The following is a 21,332-nucleotide window of genomic DNA, read 5'->3' as shown; positions in this document are numbered from 1 at the left end:
AGATTAGCCAGGCATGGTGGCATGCAGCTGTAGTCTCAGCTACTTGGGAGGCTGAGGCAGGAGGATAGATTGAGCCTCTGAGGTGGAGGCTGCAGTGAGCTGTGACTGTATTACTGTACTCCAGCCTGGGCAACAGAGCGAGACCCTATCTCAAAATATATATATATTTAAAAATATAGGCCGGGCGCGGTGGCTCAAGCCTGTAATCCCAGCACTTTGGGAGGCCGAGACGGGCGGATCACAAGGTCAGGAGATCGAGACCATCCTGGCTAACACGGTGAAACCCCGTCTCTACTAAAAAGTACAAAAAACTAGCCGGGCGAGGTGGCGGCGCCTGTAGTCCCAGCTACTCGGGAGGCTGAGGCAGGAGAATGGCATAAACCCAGGAGGCGGAGCTTGCAGTGAGCTGAGATCTGGCCACTGCACTCCAGCTTGGGCGACAGAGCGAGACTCCGTCTCAAAAAAAAAAAAAAAAAAAAAAAAAAAAAAAATATATATATATATATATATACATGTATATAAAATATTAAAAATATACAAAATATATGTATATAAAATAAATATATATATGTAATGAGGAAAGGATGAATACTTTTTTTTTTAATCAAAAGAGAGCTGAAGTAAAAATATGTTTTCTATTTGTTTGTTTTAGAGACAGGGTCTTGCTATGTTGCCTAGGGTGGTCTCTAACTCTTATTCTCAAGTGATCCTCCCGTTTCAGCCTATTGAGTTGCTGGGAATACAGGCATGAGCCACCATGCCCAGCCAAGAATACTTAAAAGGATATATTTTTTAAAAGTTCCTTGCTTTGCAACAGGATTTATTATATGCCTCTTTTGAATAGAATAACACTTTGGATACCTAAAAGATCATGTGATTTGTTCCAAAGAGCTGAATTTGCACAGGTTTCTGGAATATGCCTTTTTGTTGAGGATGGGAAAGCTGAGAGGTCGGGCCTGGGAGTGGAGTTTCTCAGGGACTATTATCAAACCACTGCCTCCTTCCTAAAGACCAGCTGGCATGCTTGTTTAACAGCACTCTCCACCTCCATAAAATAAAAATCAATTACTCAGGTCTGTGGTCTAGTTAGTTGAGTTGTGCCAATATTAATTTCCTGGTTTTGATAACATACTGTGGTTACATCAGATGTTACCATTGGGGGGAAGTGATGTGATGATGGAAAGTGATTTGACCTCTCCTTAAAATGGGAATAATGCCAGCTACCCTGCAGTACAGTGGTGGAATTGGAGGGATGTAGAGTGCCTAGTGTTTTTGCAACCTCTTGTGAGTCTCTAATTATTTCAAAATAAAAAGTTTAAGAAAATGCTGTGTTAGGAAACCAAATAGCCAAACTTGTTAGACCATAATTAAAGGAAGATAGCGCTCTGAAAGCCTTGGGACTATCTTATTTGTAATCATTAAAATAATAATAAATTAAATGGTTTAATTGCAAGAAAACTATCAATTACTCTGTGCTGATGAGTAATTACCTTGGCCACTCAATGGAATGAGAGAGCCCTTACAGGTCACCTGAGTCCCTGTGAGGTTCCAGCCTCCTGCTGCCTACACAGGGCACTCCTGAAACATGAGGTAGCAATGACAGCCTGAGGGAGGCACTGGACTGTCCGGTGCTCTGTCTCAGGCAGAACCTCTCAGATCCCTAACCTGGGAGGTGTGCAGGCAAGAAGAGAGGGACAAAGACAGAGTCTAGCTGAGGCTGTTGTGGCAATTTCTTCTTTCCCAAGGAAAGACATACGGCCCCATAGGAAGAATCGCGGCTCTGCCACTATATGGCTAAGTGATGGTGGAGAGTGATTTGACTTCTCTCTAAAATGGGGATAAAGCCACCTGCAGTGAGACCGGAGGGAAGGTATGCAGAGTGGCTAGGATAACGTTAGGCACACACTAGGAGCAATCAATAAGTCTTTTTGTTTTTTTTTTTTGAGACAGAGTCTTGCTTTGTCACCCAGGCTGTAGTGCAGTGGCACAATCTTGGCTCACTGTAACCTCTGCCTCCCAGGTTCAAGCAATTCTCCCACCTCAGTCTCCCAAGGAGCTGGGACTACAGGCATGTGCCACTATGCCTGGCTCACTTTTGGGTTGTATTTTCAGTAGAGATGGGGGTTTCACCATGTTGTCTGGGCTGGTCTGGAACTCCTGGCCTCAAGTGATCCACCCATCTCGGCCTCCCAAAGTGCTGGGATTGCAGGTGTGAGCCACTGCGCCCAACAAGTCTTAACAAAGCACCCCCCATCCAGCCTCATGATAGAAACATGACGGAAGCAGATAAGGGCCTTGTCTCAAAGGAAGGCTGCAAAAACCAGCAAAAGAGACGGGTGTGTCTCCCCAGTCTCACATAATATGGGGTTTGCAGGCATTGGAGGGGCTTCCTTCCCTTCTCTCTACCCCTTGCCTCCACCACCACTCTTCAGGGTGTCTGGGCTCTGGAGTAACTCTCTGCCCCTTTCTGCCCATGAAACGTCTGGGTTTTCTTTCCCAGGATGCCTTGCTGAAGAACTGCCAGTCCTACATGGGTCCATAGCTTCTCCTTGCCCTCCCAAGGCTCCACAGACTTCATAAAGGCTGGTGGTCCCAGGTACAGTGGATTTTCACTTCCAGGGTCCAGAAAGTAGGTTCTAGTCCTGGTGAAACAATTCGGGGGCTCTCTTACGGGCAGTTCCCCTACAAAATTTTCTATAGGATTTGATGGATATGCCAATGTCAGCCCCCTGGGCCAGCAGTGTACTGGCTCCCCACTCTATCATCTTGTTAGCCCTACTCACAGACCCCCAATCCTTACTCCCAACTACAGCACCACTGCACAACACTCCATCTGTCCCCCAAGAGCCAATGGGCACTGTCTGGGTCAGCTTCTCCAGGAATGGAGCGTCTGCCTTTGACCACAGGAGCCCCAGGCACTCCCCACTTTTCAAATCTACAGGCTGACCCTGAACTCTGACCATTACACCACCCAGACATATCACAAGCCTGTGTCCTAGGTCCCAAGACTTATAGCCCATGTGTGAGATTTTCTGCCAGGATTTGACTGGTATCAATGGGCAAGCATGTAACCAAGCCATGGGTTCCTTTCTTCTCTAATTCCACTGCTTTCTCTGTCAGCTCCACCAGTCAGTCAAATTTCTATGAGGCCTCAGCCATCAGCCTGCAGCCACATGGGCCAAAGCAAATCAGCTAGCCTAACACTCCAAGCACATCCCCTAGACTCCACACTTGAGCAGCAGAAATGCTTATCACATCCCAGCATCTCTGGAGCTAAAATTGAGACCCTTCTGGAAATAATGGGTACTTTCTGCTTCCACCCCTTGGGATTTCCTTGCTCTGAAATTTCAGGTGAGGCAAAGGGCTGGCAAGACTATTCCCAAGGCTGGCTGCTAACCCTGCCTGGGGTTGAAAGACTGTTAAGTTCTCTGGGGTTCTGCTGAGTCACTGTTGCTGGGGGTGAGCCTGGGGGAATCAGCAGGTAGCTTCAGACACCCTCCCTAGAGGCAGGGAAGCAGAAGCAGAGCCTTGAACTGGTGTTAGCGTGTATAGCAGATACTCTGCCGAGCCCCTGTACCAGCTGTGGCTCCTCCCCTCAGTGTTGTGAGTGTGGGCTGCTGCTAGGGGCTCCCAGCTGCCCCCTTCTTCAGATGCATGCCCCCGGCCATCAGAGCCATCATGCCCATGCTCTACACCCTTTGGAGGAGGAGGCAGCCCACAGACAATGGGTGACTGATTGGGGGGGGTGGCTATAAAAGCCGTCCCCTAAGATGGAACAGTTCTGTGGTGCCATTCACCCACCAGAGCTCCCCGTGGGATCAGGCGGAGGTTGGACTTAGCTGAACACACATCTCTGCCTCACTTCCTCCTCTGCCCCATCCTGTTTCCTTCCCTGCCACAGGAAGTTCACGTGACAGCATACCCTCAAAAGCCACATGCATGCGAATCCTAATCTCAGACGCTGCATTTGAGGAACTTGACCTAAGATAGGCAATGTTCATCACTGCCCTTCTCTGACACCCTCTCCTCCTGGAAGCCCTGTGCATCAAGGCAGTGGGGGTGGATGGGGAATCCTCACACCCACTCAGCTTGCCCTGGCCAGGTTCTGATTATGTTGAGTTATTTTTCCTCCATCTTTCTCCTTCATGTCCGAGCTAAGGAGTGAGCAGAGCATAACAGGGTTAAGGTAATTTCTAGTGAGCAGGAGGAAGGCCAGGGACAGGGCTTGGGAACCCCGGGGTAGGATTCCAAATGGCCAGCAATGTGTATTTTGAAGTTCTGGAGAATGAGTGAGCTGAAGAGAAGGGTCTAAGAGGGAACCCTGCTGGAGGAAGCCAAGAAAAGAAGCCAAGCCAGGAAAAAGAAGGGCACAGGGTTGGGGCAAGTCAACCTCATTCCTCCTGACAATATCACTCGCTATGCACGGTCACATTTGCAGGAGCTGGAAGGTGTCCCCACGCTTGACTTTTCCCAGTAGGTGGTGGTGTGGGGGCAGGTGACTTTCTTGATTAACAGCTGCCATTTATTATTTACTGTAAGACAGATATTGTGTGAAGTGTTTTGCATAAATTCTTTTAATCCTCACTGCAATCCTGTAAGTGGAAACTGAAGTTCAGAGAGGTACTCAGTCCCGTGCGCAGCTGTTGTGTTCTTGGTTCCTGGGCAGCTGATATGAAAGGGAGCCTGGCCCAGGAGTCAGGAATGACAGCTCTGGTGTGGGCTGTACTTCGTGGCTGTGTAGGCTTGTGCAAGTCTATTAGCCCCCCTTGGCCTCAGCTTCCTAGTCAGTAAAATGGGGATGATCACCTTGTTGGGAGGATCAAATCAGATTATATATGTAAATGTGTGGTGTAAAATGCTAGGCATGCATGGAACATTAGTAATTATAAGGACTAACATTTATTTGGCCCCCACTAGGAGCTGCCATAGTTCTAACCACCTGAGATACACTCATTTATTTTATCCTTGAAACAGCCCCACGAAGTACATTCTATCATCATCCCCATTTTCCAGATGAGGAAACTGAAGCACAGAGAAGTTAATGCAACCGGTAACCAGCAGAGCCAGGGTTTCCAGGGTGAACCCGGGCAGTCTGACTCCCAAGACAAGGGGCTAAGGTAGCTGCAGTACACAAGCCTTTGCCCTGCGTTCCACCCTCCAAGCCTACCCATCCTGTAGGGGCCAGCTCCAGGCCCCCCTTGTTCAGGAGGTCTCTGCTGACTTCCTCAGCTCACAATGAGATCGCTGTTCTCTGAGCTCCCTCTCCAGTCACCCTCAAATTGCACAGTGGTAGAGTCACATCCTGCCTTAAGTGGTCCTGGGATGATGGAGCAGGTCTTCTCTCCCACTAGCCTGAGGGTTCCGTAGATGAAGAAAACTAATTCAGATCTCCCTTTAATTCACCAGCCCCATGAGCTCTGACAGGCTGAGCCCCGGTAATCAGCCACTGATGGAATGGTAATGGGGTGCTCTTTCTCTGGAGTGCTAGCTGAGGAAGAAGTGGGGGAAGCCCATTCTTCTGGAGCAAACTGGTGACCTTCATGTCCCAAGGCCAAGCTACCACGCTGTGGCCTCAGGTTGCCTCTAGGACGCTTGTGCCCACAGCATCCCAGCTGGGCTACCAGACCCTGGCACTGAGCTTCCAGACTGTACTGGAGCACCGTCTAAGGTTGTCACCAACCTGGATGCTGGACATTCCATTCAAGACCCAGTGCAAAGCCACGCAAGGCACGTAAGTCACCCCACGTGAACTCCTAGGCCAGGGATGGAGAAGCAATCCTGTGCCTCCATGGAGGGAGGCCAGGGGCTGACTAGTTCCAGTCTTGGGTGGACACCCTCACTACCTAGTTCCAGTCTTGCCCAAACTGTGGGATTTAGAAATTCTTCCTTGTAACTAAACTAATTATCTCCAGCTATAGCATAGGACTCCAAGGACAGGAGGTCATAGGGACTCACATCTTTCGCTGCTTTTGAGGATGGAGGAATGCCTTTCAGAAAGGAGCCACTCTCTGAGGGAGGTGCCCCTACATTTGTTTTCAAGTCAGCAAGTAGGCACTGGTTGTGGGCTGGCAGTGTGCCAGGGGTGAGCGAGATGCAGGCGCTACTTCTTGCCAAGGTCTGACTGATCACCGTGGTCCCGACCTGTGCAGGTCCAGGGCCAGCCTGAGGCCCCGGGGAAGCCCACTGTGAAGGGAGCTCTTCTGGCAAACGGTAGGGGTTCCGGAGAGCCAGGGGACAGCATCGCTCACCTGGCACAGGGCAGAGCCAGACATGGACCAGGAGGCCCGAGTTTATGCCTCAGCTCCGCCACTTTTACGGGCAGTTCCTTAGCCTGTCCGAACCACAACATCTTCACTCATTAGGGGAGATTATACTAACACACCTCAGTATGGAGATGTGCATATGATAACAAATAAAAAAGCACTCCATGGCTATAAATCTCTATACACACTTCAGACATCATCAAAATAACAGGTTCCGATATACCTGAGAAGTTTTCCTGTAAATTACATAATGTAATTGATTGCCTTAAACACACTCCAAAGTGGTGTAAGCCGCCTCTTCCATATAAGGTGACATGAGGACTGGAGGAGATCAGATCAGGGAGCATGCTCAATTTAAGGTTATCCATGATTAGAATGGGAGTCAGTACAAACAGCTCAGCCTGCAGCTCTTCATCCGTTCACAGGAGAACTTGGTCTCTCTGTGCTTTTTGTGAAAAGGAAACCAAAGTCCAGGAGCCTGAGAAACTCCTCAGAAGCTACAGGCCAGGAGCCAGCAGAGATGGTCTTGCAATGGTGGGAGAAGCCACTTGGAGGACAGTGGCCTTCACAGTCTGGAGCTTCCAAATCCCTTGGGGGAAATTGTTCATATGCAGATTCCCAGGCATGCCTCACCCAGAATTTGCCACTTAGTAGCCTCTTCTCAGCCTAAGGGAAGGACCGGTCCTTCCCCGGTATCCCTATCCCTGGGTGGAGCCACCCAATGCTTACCTGGGAGGAAGGGGATGATCCTTTGCTTGGGGTCCTTCTGGCCACCTTCAATGGGAAACTTATCCAAAAGCTGCATCTGAGAAGCCAGACAGACAGAGGGACAGGATTCAGAAGACCAGAATATTCCTCATCATCCCTTCCCCACTCCACTCCACCTCTCCAGGGCCCCAGTGTCCTCACACGGATGAGTGACGCCTGAGATCCCTCATTTCACAGATGATTAACAAACCACATGGGGCATGAGAGGGAGGAAGCCAAAGCTCTCTCTGCATTGAAGAGGGCATCTGATCAATCTCAGCGAGCGGGTAGGAGTGCAGGGGAAGGTGTCAGGAGATGACTCCGAGCAAGGCTGGGGTAGGGACTAGAGGCTTTCAGGCCAGGCTGCCTGTAGGGTTTCCAGAGGCTCCTTTGGGCCTGGTTTCTTTCATACTTCATCTGTGGAGTGAATCCTTCAGCCACTGGCCATCCAAAACCCTCTTGGGCCAGGATGGGGGACGGCCCCATCTGATACTTTAGACAGACCACTCACCTTCCAGAACCATGCTGTGGAAACAGACCCAGCTGTTATTTTAATTGCAAAACCAAATCCATCCCACTGCCCCCGCTGCCGGAAGACCACTCCTCCACTTCCTACCTTCCCACCCTGAGATCGCTGCTGTTTTTCCAGGGACAGACCCACTGGAAGAGTTTCCATGGTTCTGGAGGAAAAACTGTTTTTTCTTTGCTATTCTGGGCTAAAATTCTATGTAAACTGGAAAAACACACAGAAGACAGGATGGATGAGGCCAGGGTCCCTTTGTGTGTGGCTGATCTCCTTTCTGAGGCGTAGGCAGGAGGGGAGTCATGATCTAGTCCTGCCGCCCCAACTGTGTGACCTCAGGCAAGGAACGGAGCCTCTCAAGGTTAGGCCTCAGGCCCCTCCTTGGTAGAATGAGAAGGATCAGTCACATGATCTTTGAAGTCCAATCAGTCCTTCAAATATATATTGAGCATCCACTTTACAGCACTGGGCACTAAGGAAAGGGCAGTAAAGAAAATAGACAAAGTTCCTGCCCTCAGGGAGTTTACACTCTAGTGGAGGGAGACAAACAGCAAACAAATAAATATGTCATGTGCCAGGGAAGATCAGATCAATGCTGCGGAGGAAAATCGAGTAGGATACGGTACTGGAACACAGTAGGAGTTGTCATTTTATATAGGGTGGCAAGGAAGGCCTGACCCCGAGCTAGCAATTCTGCAGAGACCTGCAGGGGGCGAGGAAGCAAGCTACACTGGAGAGGGAGAATCTTTCAGGCAGGGAAGCAGGACGTGCAAAAAGAGCCTGGCAAGGCCAATGTGGCCGGAGTGGTGTTAGCCAGGAGCAGAGGGACAGGCAATGAGATCTGAGAGGCAGGATGGGCCAGAGCACAGAGGGTCTGGTGAGGCTGCGGTGAAGATTCAGGGCTTATCGTGATGGAAGAGGAAGTCCTGGAGGGTTCTGTGCAGAGGCAGATGATTTGCTTCACACTTAGAAAAGACAGCTTTAGCTATGGCGTAGGGAATGGACCACAGGGTGGAAGCAGGGAGACCAGTTAGGATCCCACTGAAGGCGACTTGGACCAAGGTGTTAGCGTTGGAGGTGGTGAAAAGCGGTTTGTCTTAGCCTGTTTAGTGTTGCTATAAAGGAAGACCCAAGGCTGGGTAATTTATTAAGAAAAGAAGCTTATTTAGCTTGGCTCACAATCTACTGGGCATCTGGTGAAGCCTCAGGCTGCTTCCACTCACGGCAGGGAAGGGGAGGAGGCATGTGCGGAGATCACAGAGCGAGACAGGAAGCAGAGGGCAAGGGGGAGGTGCCAGGGTCTTTTAAACAACCTGCTCTCATGGGACTCACTCATTACCATGAGAACAGGACCAACTATTCATGAAGGATCAGCCCCTCCATCCTGACCCCCCACAACCCAAACACCTCTCATTAGGCCCACCTCCAACACTAGGTATCAAATTTCTTTTTTTTTTTTTTTTTTTTTGAGACGGAGTCTCGCTCTGTCGCCCAGGCTGGAGTGCAGTGGCCGCATCTCGGCTCACTGCAAGCTCCGCCTCCCGGGCTCCCGCCATTCTCCTGCCTCAGCCTCCCGAGTAGCTGGGACTACAGGCGCTGCCACCTCGCCCGGCTAGTGTTTTTGTATTTTTTTTTAGTAGAGATGGGGTTTCACCGGGTTAGCCAGGATGGTCTCGATCTCCTAACCTCGTGATCCGCCCGTCTCGGCCTCCCAAAGTGCTGGGATTACAGGCTTGAGCCACCACGCCTGGCTAGGTATCAAATTTCAACACGAGACTTGGGGGGAACAAATATCCAAGCTATAGATAGCATGGTTCTAGGCTAGATTGTGTGTGTGTGTGTGTGTGTGTGTGTGTGCGCATTTATTTCCATCCATCCATCCGTTCGTCCACCCACCCAGCTCTAACACACAATTTTAGGATTGTCTCTTGCATAATCATTACCCAATATACCCAGGTTATTTAGATCCCACATAAGGAAGGGCAGGTCACTGGTGATTCCATTCAAAACAAGACAAAGACTGCAGCATGATTAACTTTCACTTCCCTGAATACAGATGGATATTTAACAAAAGCTGGCTCATGAATTTTTCTTTTTCTTTTTTTTGAGACAGAGTCTTGCTCTGTCACCCAGGCTGGAGTGCAGTGGCACGATCTCAGCTCACTGCAACCTCCGCCTCTCGGAATCAAGTGATTCTCATAGCTGAGATTACAGGCGTGTGCCACCACGCCTGGCTAACATTTGTATTTTTAGTAGAGATGGGGCTTCACCATCTTGGCCAGGCTGGTCTTGAACTCCTGCCCTCAAGTGATCCGCCTGCCTCCGGCTCCCAAAGTGTTGGGATTACCGGTGTGAGCCAGGCGCCTGGCCACATGAGTTCTCAATGTTTTAAGTCAAACTCTCAAATATTTAATAATTGCCTGTTATGTGTAAAAACAGCAACTGGGCCATAACACTATAAACAGCATTTTTTTTCTTTCCTACATCTTAACACTCAGCAAAGGATTTTAAAAATTAATACATTTTCAAACAAATTCTATATAGATTAGGACTCCTATTTTCTCCTTTTCCCATTTTCCTCACCCATATTCTGTTTTTGTAAATTTCATTTCTATACTAACACTATTACATAAGTAATTCATGTTTGCTAAGGGAAAAAACTAGAAGTTATAGCAGTGGGTGGTCAAAAAGAGAATAAAAATCACTCATAATCTCTCTCCCTGACATTAGTATTTTGGGATACCTATCTTTGCTAGGCATTCTTCCATCCATGTAAATAAAATGAACCCATCAATACTTTTACACTATATAATGAACATTTTTCCATATCAATGAATACTTTCATATCAATGTTCTTTTTTCTTAAGAGACCAGGTCTCACTCTGTTGCCCAGGCTGGCGTACAGTGTGCAATCATAGCTTGCTGCAGCCTCAAACTCCTGGGCTCAAGTGATCCTCCCACTTCTGCCTCTGGTGTAATTAGGACTAGGTGTGTGCCACAATGCCCAGCTAGTTTAAAACATTTTTTTGTAGAGCTGGGATCTCACTGTGAGGCTAGTCTCAAGATCCTGGCTTCAAGAGATCCTCCTACCTCGACCTCCCAAAGCACTGACATTACAGGCGTGAGCCACTGCGCCTGGGCCACGTCAGCATTCTCAATTGGTACACAGAATTTCAGTGTCTGGATGAGCCATAGTGTATTTACCCACTCCCCTACTGTTGGATATTTAGGTTGTTTCTGATTTTTCACTACTGTACATAGCACTATAGTGAATACCCTTGTTCACACATCTGCACACTTCCTTAATACCAACGTATTCCTTTTTACTTTTTATCTTGTTGTATTCTATGCATATTTATAAGTACCTTAAATCTTTTCCATAAGAAGAATGAGAATTCATAAATGGATAACTAACATGTTATTGGGGCCTCGGAGAAATGGCTCCATAGGTTTCTGATGAAGAGGTACAGAGATGTCTGAGGAGAGAGGTGGGCCCAGCAACACACACCCAGGTATGGAACACTTTGTCCTGATCACAACCACCTGTCTCCCGAAACAAGGCGACCAGCTGTTCCACCACAAGTGGTGGGACCTCACCCAAGTTGCTATGACTCTCTGGGGCTTGAGGGAGTTAGGCTACAAAAACTTGACATTTTTTCCCCAGCTCTGACATGCATGTTCTCCAACTCCTCCATCTCTTTCCGACCTGAGACTGAGATTCTCACTGTGCAGAGGGAATGTGGTGCTGTGGGGAGTAGGCAGGGGCAGGCAGCACTCATGCATTCATTCCTTTCCTCCAACAACAGTTACTGTATGCCTTCTCCATGTCAGGCTCTGCCTTAGGTGCTAGAAATAAGTTAAACTGTAGCCTTGCGGCCAGGTGCAGTAGTTCATGCCTGTAATCCCAGCACTTTAGGACAAGGCAGGAGGATTGCTTGAGGCCAGGAGTTCGCAGACCAGCCTGAGAAACCCCATCTCTACTAAAACAACAACAACAACAACAAAAACAAAAACACAATAATTATCTGGGCATGCTGGTGCACATCTGTAGCCCCAGCTGAGGCAGGAGAATCGCTTGAACCTGGGAGGAGGCTGCAGTGAGCCAAGATGGCGCCACTGCACTCCAACCTGGGCGACAGAGCGAGTCTCCGTCAAAATAACACACACACCCTGCAGCCTTCACATCAAGGAGCCAGGCTTCACAACCTTCAACATGCATCCGCAGCTCTTGGCAGGTTCTGGTTCAGCAGGTATGGGCGGGACCTCAGGTGCTGAGCCCAGCCCCACCTGTCACCTAATCCCACCACCAGGCTAAGCCAGCAGAGCCCCGGAGCTGCTCTCCCCGTCAGTCATCCCCCACCCCCATGGACCACTGGCCACGGAAAACGGAAGCACAGCTAACCAGCTGCCAGGGACACTTTTTCTGCCCACAGGTCAACTTTCAACGAAAGCAAATCTCTGGGCTCAGACTCCAGAGCAAACCAAGTAAGAGTTCACTCTGTGTGACGCTTGTAGCTGGCAAAGCTGCGCAGTTCAGCATCTTGGTCCTCAGTACGTCAGACTGGCGGGCAGTGAGAGATAGTGAAAATGTCACCCCTCCCAGAGGGCCAGGCAGGCTGCAAAGCGGGCTCTGAAGCCTGGTCAGTACCCAATTTGCAGGGCCGGTGTCCACAGATAAAACAATCGGGGCTGAGCGGGGCTGTCTCCTAAACCTGCTGCCCCGCCCTCTGGGAGGAAGGAGGAAGCCTGGGCGCGAGGGCGGTGAGGCAGGAAGGCCCCGCCCAGCAGAGAGTTCTGCGGGACCACCTTTGCAGGCAGGAAGTGGATTCTCCTGTCACTCCAGCACCGGCGTAACTCAGGCTGGAGGAAAAGCAGGGCCCATCGCAAGGGTCCTGGCTGGACTGAGAGGCATTTGGCTAATGGAGGCCCTCGCAACCACATCAGAACCTCGCAGTGTGTGGAGGAGGCCAGGCAGTTTATCTAAAGGATGGATCCTGTGAGAGACAGGGGACAGCTGGGCTGCACGCGCTGGCTCCAGCCAGGGAAAGCTGATTCAGTAGCTCTCCCAGGGCAGGGCTACGCAGCGATCCACGGAGGGGAGAGGGGAGGACGAACGAGCCCAACTGGGACACATTTGTAACCCAAGACGCCGGCTCCTCGCCCCTCCCAGAGGGTGGAGCTCCCAGCGACTCAAGCTTTCAGGCCCAAATCCTCAAACCTTCACCTTCTGCCCTTTCTATCTAGCTCAAGAAAAAACGGTGCAAAAAGCTGGTGGCTTTCCTGACCCAGAAATTCCCCTTAAAAAGAGACAAGGACAGCAGGGCGCGGTGGGTCAGGCCTGTAATCCTGGCACTTTCGAAGGCCGAGGCGGGAGGATCACCTGAGGTCGGGGGTTCAAGACCAGCCTGACCACATGGTGAAACCCTATCTCTACTGAAAATACAAAAATTAGCTGGACATGGTGGCGGGCACCTATAATCCCAGCTACTTGGGAGGCTGAGGCAAGAGAATCGCTTGAGCCCAGCGGGCGGAAGTTGCAGTGAGCTGAGATCTCACGATTGCACTGCAGCCTGTGCGACAAGAGTGAAACTCTGTCTCAAAAAAAGAAAAAAAAAAAAAAAAAGAGAGACAAGGCCACCCAGTCTCTGTGGGGACCATGCCAGATTGCGGGAAACCTCAGAATTCATTTGTTCATTCTACTTAGCTGAGGACTAAGCAGTCCCTGTGTTACATGCAGTGGACACATCAGTGAACATCACAGAAAAAGAGAGGGACAATAATGGTGTGGTTTTTCTTTTCTTTTCTTTCTTTTATTTTTTTTGAGACGGAGTCTCGCTCTGTTGCCCAGGCTGCAGTGCAGTGGTGCAATCTTGGCTCACTGCAACCCCCTCCTCCCGGGTTCAAGCGATTCTCCTGCCTCAGCCTCTTGAGTAGCTGGGATTACAGGTGTGTGCCACCATGCCTGGCTAATTTTTGTATTTTTAATAGAGATGGGGTTTTGCCATGTTGGTCAGGCTGGTCTCGAATTCTTGAGCTCAAGTGATCTGCCTGCCTCAGCCTCCCAAAGTGCTGGGATTACAGGTGTGAGCCACTGCGCCCAGCCTTCTTTTCTTTTTTTGAGACAGGGTCAAGCTTTTGTTTTCTAGGCTGGAGTGCAGTGGCACAATCCCAGCTCACTGCAGCCTTGACTTTCTGGGCTCAAGTGATCCTCCCACTTCTGTCTCCCGAGTAGCTGGGATTACAGGTATGCACCACCCAGCTAATTGTCTTTTTTTTTCTTGTAGAGACAGGATTTCACTATGTTGACCTGGCTGATCTTGAACTTCTGGCCTCAAGTGGTCCTCCTGTCCTGGCCTCCCAAAGTGCTGGGATTACAGGCATAAACCATCATGCCCAGCCATTTTCTTTATATTTATTCTCTTTGGGAGTTCACAGGGCTTCTTGTAATCTGTAAGTTGGTAATTTTCATAATATTTAGAAAATTTGTGGCCATTTTTAAAAAAAGTTTTGTTTCTACTGCATTATAATTTTCTTCTATTTCTGGGACTATTAAAACATGTAAGTCAGAAGACTGCATATTGTACTACATGTTTCTGGAACTCTGTGTGTGTTTCTTCATTCTTTTTTCTCTGTTATGTGGATTGGATCATTTCTAATGATCTATATTCAAGTTAAGTGATCCTTCTGCCATTTCCATACTAGTGGTAAGCTCATCCAGTGACATTTCCATTTCAATTATCACACTTTTAAGTTTCAAAATTTCTATTTGACTCTATTTTTTATAGTTTCCATTTCTCTACTATCTGCTTACTCATTAAATCCATATTTTCCCTTAGTTATTTAACTGCCTTAAAGTCTTTCAACATCTGGGCCATCTCTGTGTTAGTTTCTAGTAATTTTTTATACCTATGGGTCATATTTTCTTATTTCTTTGACCACTTAGTAATGTTTCATTTTAGACTTGTCATTGTGGCTAATATGCTGTAGAAACTCTGGATTCTGTTATTTTTCTCTGAAAAGTGTTGATTTTTGTTCTAGTAGCCAATTCAAGTACTGGTTAATCACCTTAAACTTATGTAGGCAGTTTTCTGCTTTCTCAGGGTGGATCTATGGAAAGTCCTAGGGATTTTCCAAGTACCTCTAACTTGATGTGACTCAACCTCCAAATTTTGTCTCCTCTGTGGATATTGTTAGGACTTATTCTTGGGTTTCATTAGGGTGAGTTTATAGTAGGCCTTACTTTAGGGTCTTACTTAGGTCCTTGCTCCTAAAACGCAGCCCTTCTGGTGTCCCAGCTGGTTGCCTGGAGTGTTATGCAGATTGGATCATTTCTAATGATCCATATTCAAGTTAAGCGACTCTTCTGCCGTTTCCATACTAGTGGCCCCCCAGATAGGCCTGAAGGAACAGCCAGGGAGAGAGAGAGAGAGAGGAGACAGAGAGGACCTGTCCACCCTGGCAAGGAGTTGGGATGCATTTAGCTGGGACGTGGCTCATGCCACGCTGAGGAAGCACGGTGCCAGAACACACCCCGACTTTGAGAGGGAGCCCATTCCAGGTTCTAAAGTTCCTTAACAAGTCAAAGAAGTCTTCTTCGACCATTTTCTGGAAAACATGCAAGCCTTCACTACTTCAGGTCCCTTCCCAGCCAGGCCTTTACCACATCAGCAGGATTCAGGAGTGTCAGTCATGGTCCGTGATCTGAGTGGGAGCTGGGACACCCACACGGGCACAAGGGACTTACCTAGCAGCAATAGGTGGGTGTCAACCTGCTGAGTGGTATGAAAAGCCAGGCGATGGGAGTTTAGGAAAGGACACGATCAGTGTGGCTGGAGTGAGCAAAAGGATGTCTCAGAAGAGACATCAGAGCGAGGCCTTGAATAGAGAGCTGGGAAACGGGAGGAAGGCCTTCCAGAGGGAGGAATGGCAGGGACTCATGCTCGGCAGTGGGCCTATCAGGATTGCTACAGGAAGCAGCGGGATGGGAGTGATTTGGATTCCATGAAATGCCGCCGTGTGTCACAAAAAGTGCTGGGATCCGGGGTGGAGGCCCCTGATCATTTATTCCAGCGATTTGAGGATGACCACACAGCTGGCACCAGGACTGGATGAGGGCAGATGCCTGATGTGCCACTCTCAGGGGGAATTAGGGCACCCTGAAGCATCACCAGCAGTGTGACGAGATGGAGAAGTCATTTTCAGAACCCATCTCAAGGACGGCACTGCATGTGGCTGGAGTCTCTGGGATGGGGACTGGCAGGTGGGAGGTCTCAGATGCCCACTTGATAATAACACACACTCACTAAGCTGCCGTTTCCAGTGTCTAGGTTGGGGAAAGCAGAGCCATTTCCAGTCGTGGGCTCTAGGGGAGCATCTGTTTCCTTGCCTTTTTTAGCTTCAAGAGGCCACCTATATTATTTGGCTCATGGCCCCTTTCTCTGTCTTCAAATGATAAGTGTATAGGCCGGACACTGTGGCTCGTGCCTGTAATCCCAGCACTCTGGGAGGCCAAGGAAGGAGGGTCGCTTAAGCCCAGGAGTTTCAGACCAGCCTGGGCAACACGGTGAGACTCCACCTCTACAAAATATATAGATTTAAAAATTAGCTGGGTGTGGTGGTGTGCACCTGTGGTCTCAGCTACTTGGGAGACTGGGGAGGGAGGATCACTTGAACCCAGGAGGTTGAGGCTGCAGTGAGCCATGATCATGCCACTGCACTCCAGCCTGGGTGACAGAGCTAGACCCTGTCTCAAAAAAAAAAAAAAAAAAAAGGGTATTGTGTTCATGCGTGTGTGTGTGTGTGTGTGTGTGTGTGTGTGTGTGTATTCTAACTGTACTTAGTTTGCTAGGGCCACTGTAACAAAGTACCACAAACTAGGTGTCTTAAAGAGTTTGATTGTCTCACAGTCCTGGAGGCTAGAAGTCCAATATCAAGGTATGGGCAGGTTGGTTCCCTCTGAGGGCTGTGAGGGAGGGTCTGTCCCATGCCTGTCCCCTAGCTTCAGGGATGTAAGTCATCTATGGCATTCCTTGGTTTGTAAAAGCATCACCTTGATCTCTGCCTTCATCTCCACATGCTGTTCTCCCTGTGTGTGTGTCTGTCTAAATTTCCCCCTTTAATAGGGACACCAGTCATGTTAGATTACGGAGCCACCCTACTCCCGCATGATCTCAACTAATTACATCTTGATGACCCTGCCTGTTACCAAATAAGGTCACATACCAGAGGCTAGGACTTCAATATATGAATTTTGGGAAGAACACATAAGAACTTCAACCCATACCATTGACACACATTAAAACGAAGCATAACCATTACAAGATAAATACCTGCCCGTACACTATGAAGAGTCTCTTTCTGAACCACAGTGGTGCTTGCATAACATTTTAGAAAATATGAAGAAGAAAAATAAATGGTGCATAGCTAGGCAGCTCTGCATTCAAATCAGTTTCCTCATCTGCGAACTGGGGACAGGGACAGAACCTGATTGGTCAGGTGGGTGAGAGGATTAAATGAGATAATGTAGGTAAAGTGATTGGCACAGAGCCTGGCACTAAGTGCTCCATATACACCAGCTATTCTTATCATCCCTGTCACCATTACTCTTGTTATGACACCAGGCTGTGTCCCTCATGCCAGGGAAAGTGCTTAGGAAACTACAACCCTGAGGTCAGGGAGGCAGCAGGGAGACTGAGGGGTGGACGGGTCTGGGAGGTGTCTTGGCCTGGGCCAGCTTGGCTCGGGGCACCTACAGGCCCCAGGGGAGTTGCCCAGCTGGCGTGCGTGGGCCAGGGTTGGGGAGGAGGCCTCTGGCTTTTCCAGCAGCTCATTCCGTGTGTGGGGGCTGACGTGACATTTAACATGCTGGGCCTGGGAGGACAGCCCAACACCTGCAGTGAGATGTACACAGGGTGAATTAAGTAAAGACGTGCCGGAGGATGCAATCCCAGGGGAAATCCTCAAGCCACAGAAAGCCTCTCTCTGATGCCCAAAAGGTGCCCAAGGAGGCTGCCTACCCATGCCTGTCCCCAAACCTACCCCAGTGGGCTCATTCCACACACCCCCACCTGCTGACCCATGGCCTTTGTGCAGGAGAGAAAGAGCACTAGGTTGGAGTCAACAGAGGAGGATTCCAGTTCTAGCCTGCAAGAAGTTGCTGGGCAACCAGGGCAAGTGGCTTGGCCTCTCTGGACAACCACAGCCTCATCTGTGAAATGCTGGACCTGCCTGTCTCCACAGGTGTTGTGAGGATCCAAGGAGAAGATGCAAGCAAGTGCTGCCAAATGCCAGGAGTCATTATTCCCATTTAACTTCTCTGAGCCTCAGTCTACTCATCTGTAAAAGGGGGCCATGCCTGTTTTTCCCCTCCATGGTGGCTGAGGTTAAAAAGGGAAAATGAATATGTAGAGTGCTTTAACACAGGCCAGGCAGAGGAAACCCCCAGAAGGAGGCACCTCTCTTGGCACTGTTTTACCGTTATTAGTGGTCTAGTTAGTAGTGGAATGCTTGAGGGCTGAAGTCAGAACTCCAGCTTATTCTTTCCTAGCTACATGACCTTGGCCAAGTCACTTAATCTCTTTGTGACCCCATTGTCTCATCTGTAAAGTGGGAGTAGAAACAGCGCCCCATGGCACTGTGCGGATGAAATGAGAATACAGGTGAGCAGATGTACTTGCCTTACTGTGAGTGCTAGATGGATGGGGTCACCAGTTTTAAGGTAAGGAGTCACAGAATCTGAGGCATGGCTTCTTACTATGTTTTTGTTTTTGAGACAGAGTTGCTCTGTCGCCCAGGCTGGAGTGTAGTGACACAATCCCAGCTCACTGCAACCTCCACCTCCTGGGTTCAAGTGATTCTCCTGCCTCAGCCTCCTGAGCAGCTGAGATTACAGGCACCTGCCACCATGCCCAGCTAATTGCGGTATTTTAGTAGAGATGGGGTTTCGTCATGTTGGCCAGGCTGGTCTCAAACCCCTGACTTCAAGTGATCCACCCGCCTCAGCTCCCAAAGTGTTAGGATTACAGGCATGAGGCGCCGTGAGGGGCTGGCTTCTTACTATGGATGGGAGCTACACCCCAGCATCCTCCTGATACCCCAGTGTGCCAGCCCTGGCTGCTTGTGAACTTCCCTCCCTTTCATCCCTAGGAAGTGTGGGAGCTGTGGGAGCCTGGTGCTGGGGCAGGGAGGATGTACATGGGGCAGTGTGAGGGGCAGGGCTGCAAGGGTCATCTGAAACAGAGGAAGAACTCGGACTTTCTCCTCCAGGCAATAGGCAGCCCCTGAGGCTGCTGAGCAGAGGAGGAACACTGCTCCACTAGAAGTGGAATTCTAGGAAGACATATCTGGCCAGTACAGAGGATGGAGAGTGGTGAAAGAAACATCTGTGTGTGGGACAGCCAGCCAGAGGAATCCTGGCATCAGCCCAGGGCACCGGTGGTGACACTCCGCAGAGAAGGAGGTCTGCCCAGATTCGAGGTGTTTTTTGGCAGGCTCCTGGCTGTGGTCACCCTGTTTCCTCCTGGGGGTCTCTAGCCATCCCCTAGCCTTGCCAGAGACCACTCACAGGTTTTTGAAATTCCCTCCAAAGCTGCCTGACACTTTTCTCTCTCACACAAACTCCAAGGACCATCCAAAATACGAGGAGGCCCTGAAGAAGAGGGGAGGGGAGGGAAGGCAACCGTCTTTAACCTTTCCCCGGCTGAACCACACCCCTAGCCTCAGTTGTTCTTGATTCTTCTCATCCTCCAAATGGCCTAGAACTGTGGTACCCCAAGTGCCCTGGCCACTACGGGTTCAAATTCAGAACGAAATCTGGGACAAAGAGAGCAGTTTTTGGCAAAGATGAAGCCAAAACAGACCCTCAGCGGTCCTGGGCCCAGGCCGCTGCTCAAGGCAAGGAGATTCCAGAACGAGCTCCCAGTGTGCAACCCTGATGGGCTTCCTGGAAAGGGAAGCCAAGTGGAACACTTCTAAATGACAGTCTAACATCCTAGCCTTTCTCCTTCCCTTCCCCAAGCATCTCCATTCCCCATTTTTTTCTCTATTCCAAATGGGTCAAGGTGCCCATAGGTCTCAGAACCTTCTTCCCCCAAAGTCTTGTCAAAAGGAAAAGCAAAAGAGTAGGCTACCGCAGAAGGCTGGGGTCAAGCAGGCAGAGTTCAGCTTCTCCCTGCAGCCTTGCCTGGTTAATATGGAGCCCTGGGGCTGCGAACCAGCACCAGCCTCTTTGGCCTTCCCAGGAAATAACTGCCTGGGCCATTCTAGAACTCAGGAGAGGGCAATGAAAGCATCCTTGAAGACACTGGAAGCCACTATCGAGGCCCTGTGCTGCTGAGTGGAAACCTCAAGCAGGCCCAGCAAACTCCGGCCAGAAGCACTGCCTGCACGAGGTGACTTGGAGAGTCACCTCCCCACTGCCACCCCTTCCTCCTCTGTTAGAAACTTCCTGGCATGAGAAACCAAGATACATGTGAAACCCCTTCAAAGGTCTAGGCAAGAAGAGTGCTAAGTTCGAACCAGTCTCTAATGTTGCTGCAACTTGCTCCCCGATCTGCAGATTTCATCTCTGGCTTCACACCCTTTGTTGGCTCTCTGCTGCCTGTGGGACACAAGCCTATTCATGACCTCTGCTCGACTGACCTCTCTAGTCACATGCCCTGCCACCCTCGCTTGTCTGTCCCTGCACACTGCCTGGCCTGCCTGAGGTCTCCCCCAGTAACCTGCTGTTCCACCGCTCCTTCCTCCCCATCACTCCTGCAGATCAGTCACACTTCTAGACCTATGCTTACCATACTGGATTTAATGATTTGCTTATGAAACTGTTTCCTTCCAAAAGCCTGTGAGCTTCTTGAAAGTCATGTCTATGCCTTGATATTCCCGTTGTCCATCATGGTATCCAACACATACCTGGACCTATGACTAGAATACATTTCCCAGCCTCCCTTGCTGGGAGGTACAATTATGGAGCTAAATCCTGACCAATGGCACGGGAGCAGGGTAATGTACCCCTCCCTTTGGCATAACCCACAGAATCTGCCTGCAATCCTTCATATTCTCTCTTCCTTTGCCTGCTGGCTAGATGTAAAAATCCATGCAGGATGGGGTCACCAACTGGGGGAGTCTGAGTTCCTGAATGACTGTCTGGAGCAGAGCCCTCTAGTGACTTGTTTTGGTCTGGGACCTGTACAGAAAGTAAGTCTTTATTATGTTGAGCCACTGAGTTTGTTATACAGCAGTTAGCCTGCCCTGACTCATACAGAGGAGCTCAATCAAGGTCTATTGAAACAAACTAAAAGAGGGAAGGCAATAGAAAATGTAGATTCCTCCAGCGGGTTCTAATCTTAGATCCAATCAAGTCAGGCATTACATTCCCTACATGACTCAACTATTGCTGGAACTAAACCATCACTCCTCTCCCACAGCCCTATCTATCAAACCTGCATGCACAGTGGTTAGAATTTTCCCAGGAAGGACTGAGAAGGGTGGAGGACTTGCCAGATGGCCTCTGAAAGTCACTCCAGGTGAATGAGCCACACCTCAAGATCCTGGTTTCACAAGCTTGTAGAAAGCACACAGAGACACAAAGCTGAATTGCAGGAAGGGGCCTCCTCCTTGCCACAGGGGCATCAACAGGCCAGACACATGACCCTCAAGCTCAAAGGAACCAATGATGGGCAGCCTCTGGGAAGCCATTCCTGGGCAGCCTCTGGGAAGTGCTGCAACAGGGCTCCTCACAAAGCCCAAATTCACCAGATCAGATCCCTACCTTGTCACGAAGGGCTATGACCTAACAAGGGAAA

The 21,332-nt window shown here is 49.5% G+C and overlaps 1 protein-coding gene across 4 annotated transcripts in view; it reads right to left on the bottom strand.

Annotated features, from left to right (window-relative positions):
- SH3PXD2A (SH3 and PX domains 2A) overlaps positions 1 to 21,332 on the bottom strand; it is a 259,285-nt gene that overhangs the window by 163,921 nt on the left and 74,032 nt on the right. For 3 of the 4 annotated variants that reach the window (XM_030940384.1, XM_030940379.1, XM_030940380.1), the window contains exon 3: positions 6,993 to 7,068. In XM_030940384.1, the coding sequence (XP_030796244.1) occupies positions 6,993 to 7,068 (76 nt within the window). Of the gene's footprint in view, positions 1 to 6,992; positions 7,069 to 7,172; positions 7,189 to 21,332 lie in introns of those variants that run through there. The other variant, XM_030940381.1, reaches the window with a different exon arrangement.

The sequence above is a fragment of the Rhinopithecus roxellana genome, chromosome 11 (assembly GCF_007565055.1).
Source record: "Rhinopithecus roxellana isolate Shanxi Qingling chromosome 11, ASM756505v1, whole genome shotgun sequence".
NCBI lineage: Eukaryota > Metazoa > Chordata > Mammalia > Primates > Cercopithecidae > Rhinopithecus > Rhinopithecus roxellana.
The sequence above is the reverse complement of the archived record's forward strand: the minus strand, read 5'-3'. Positions and strand labels throughout refer to the sequence as shown.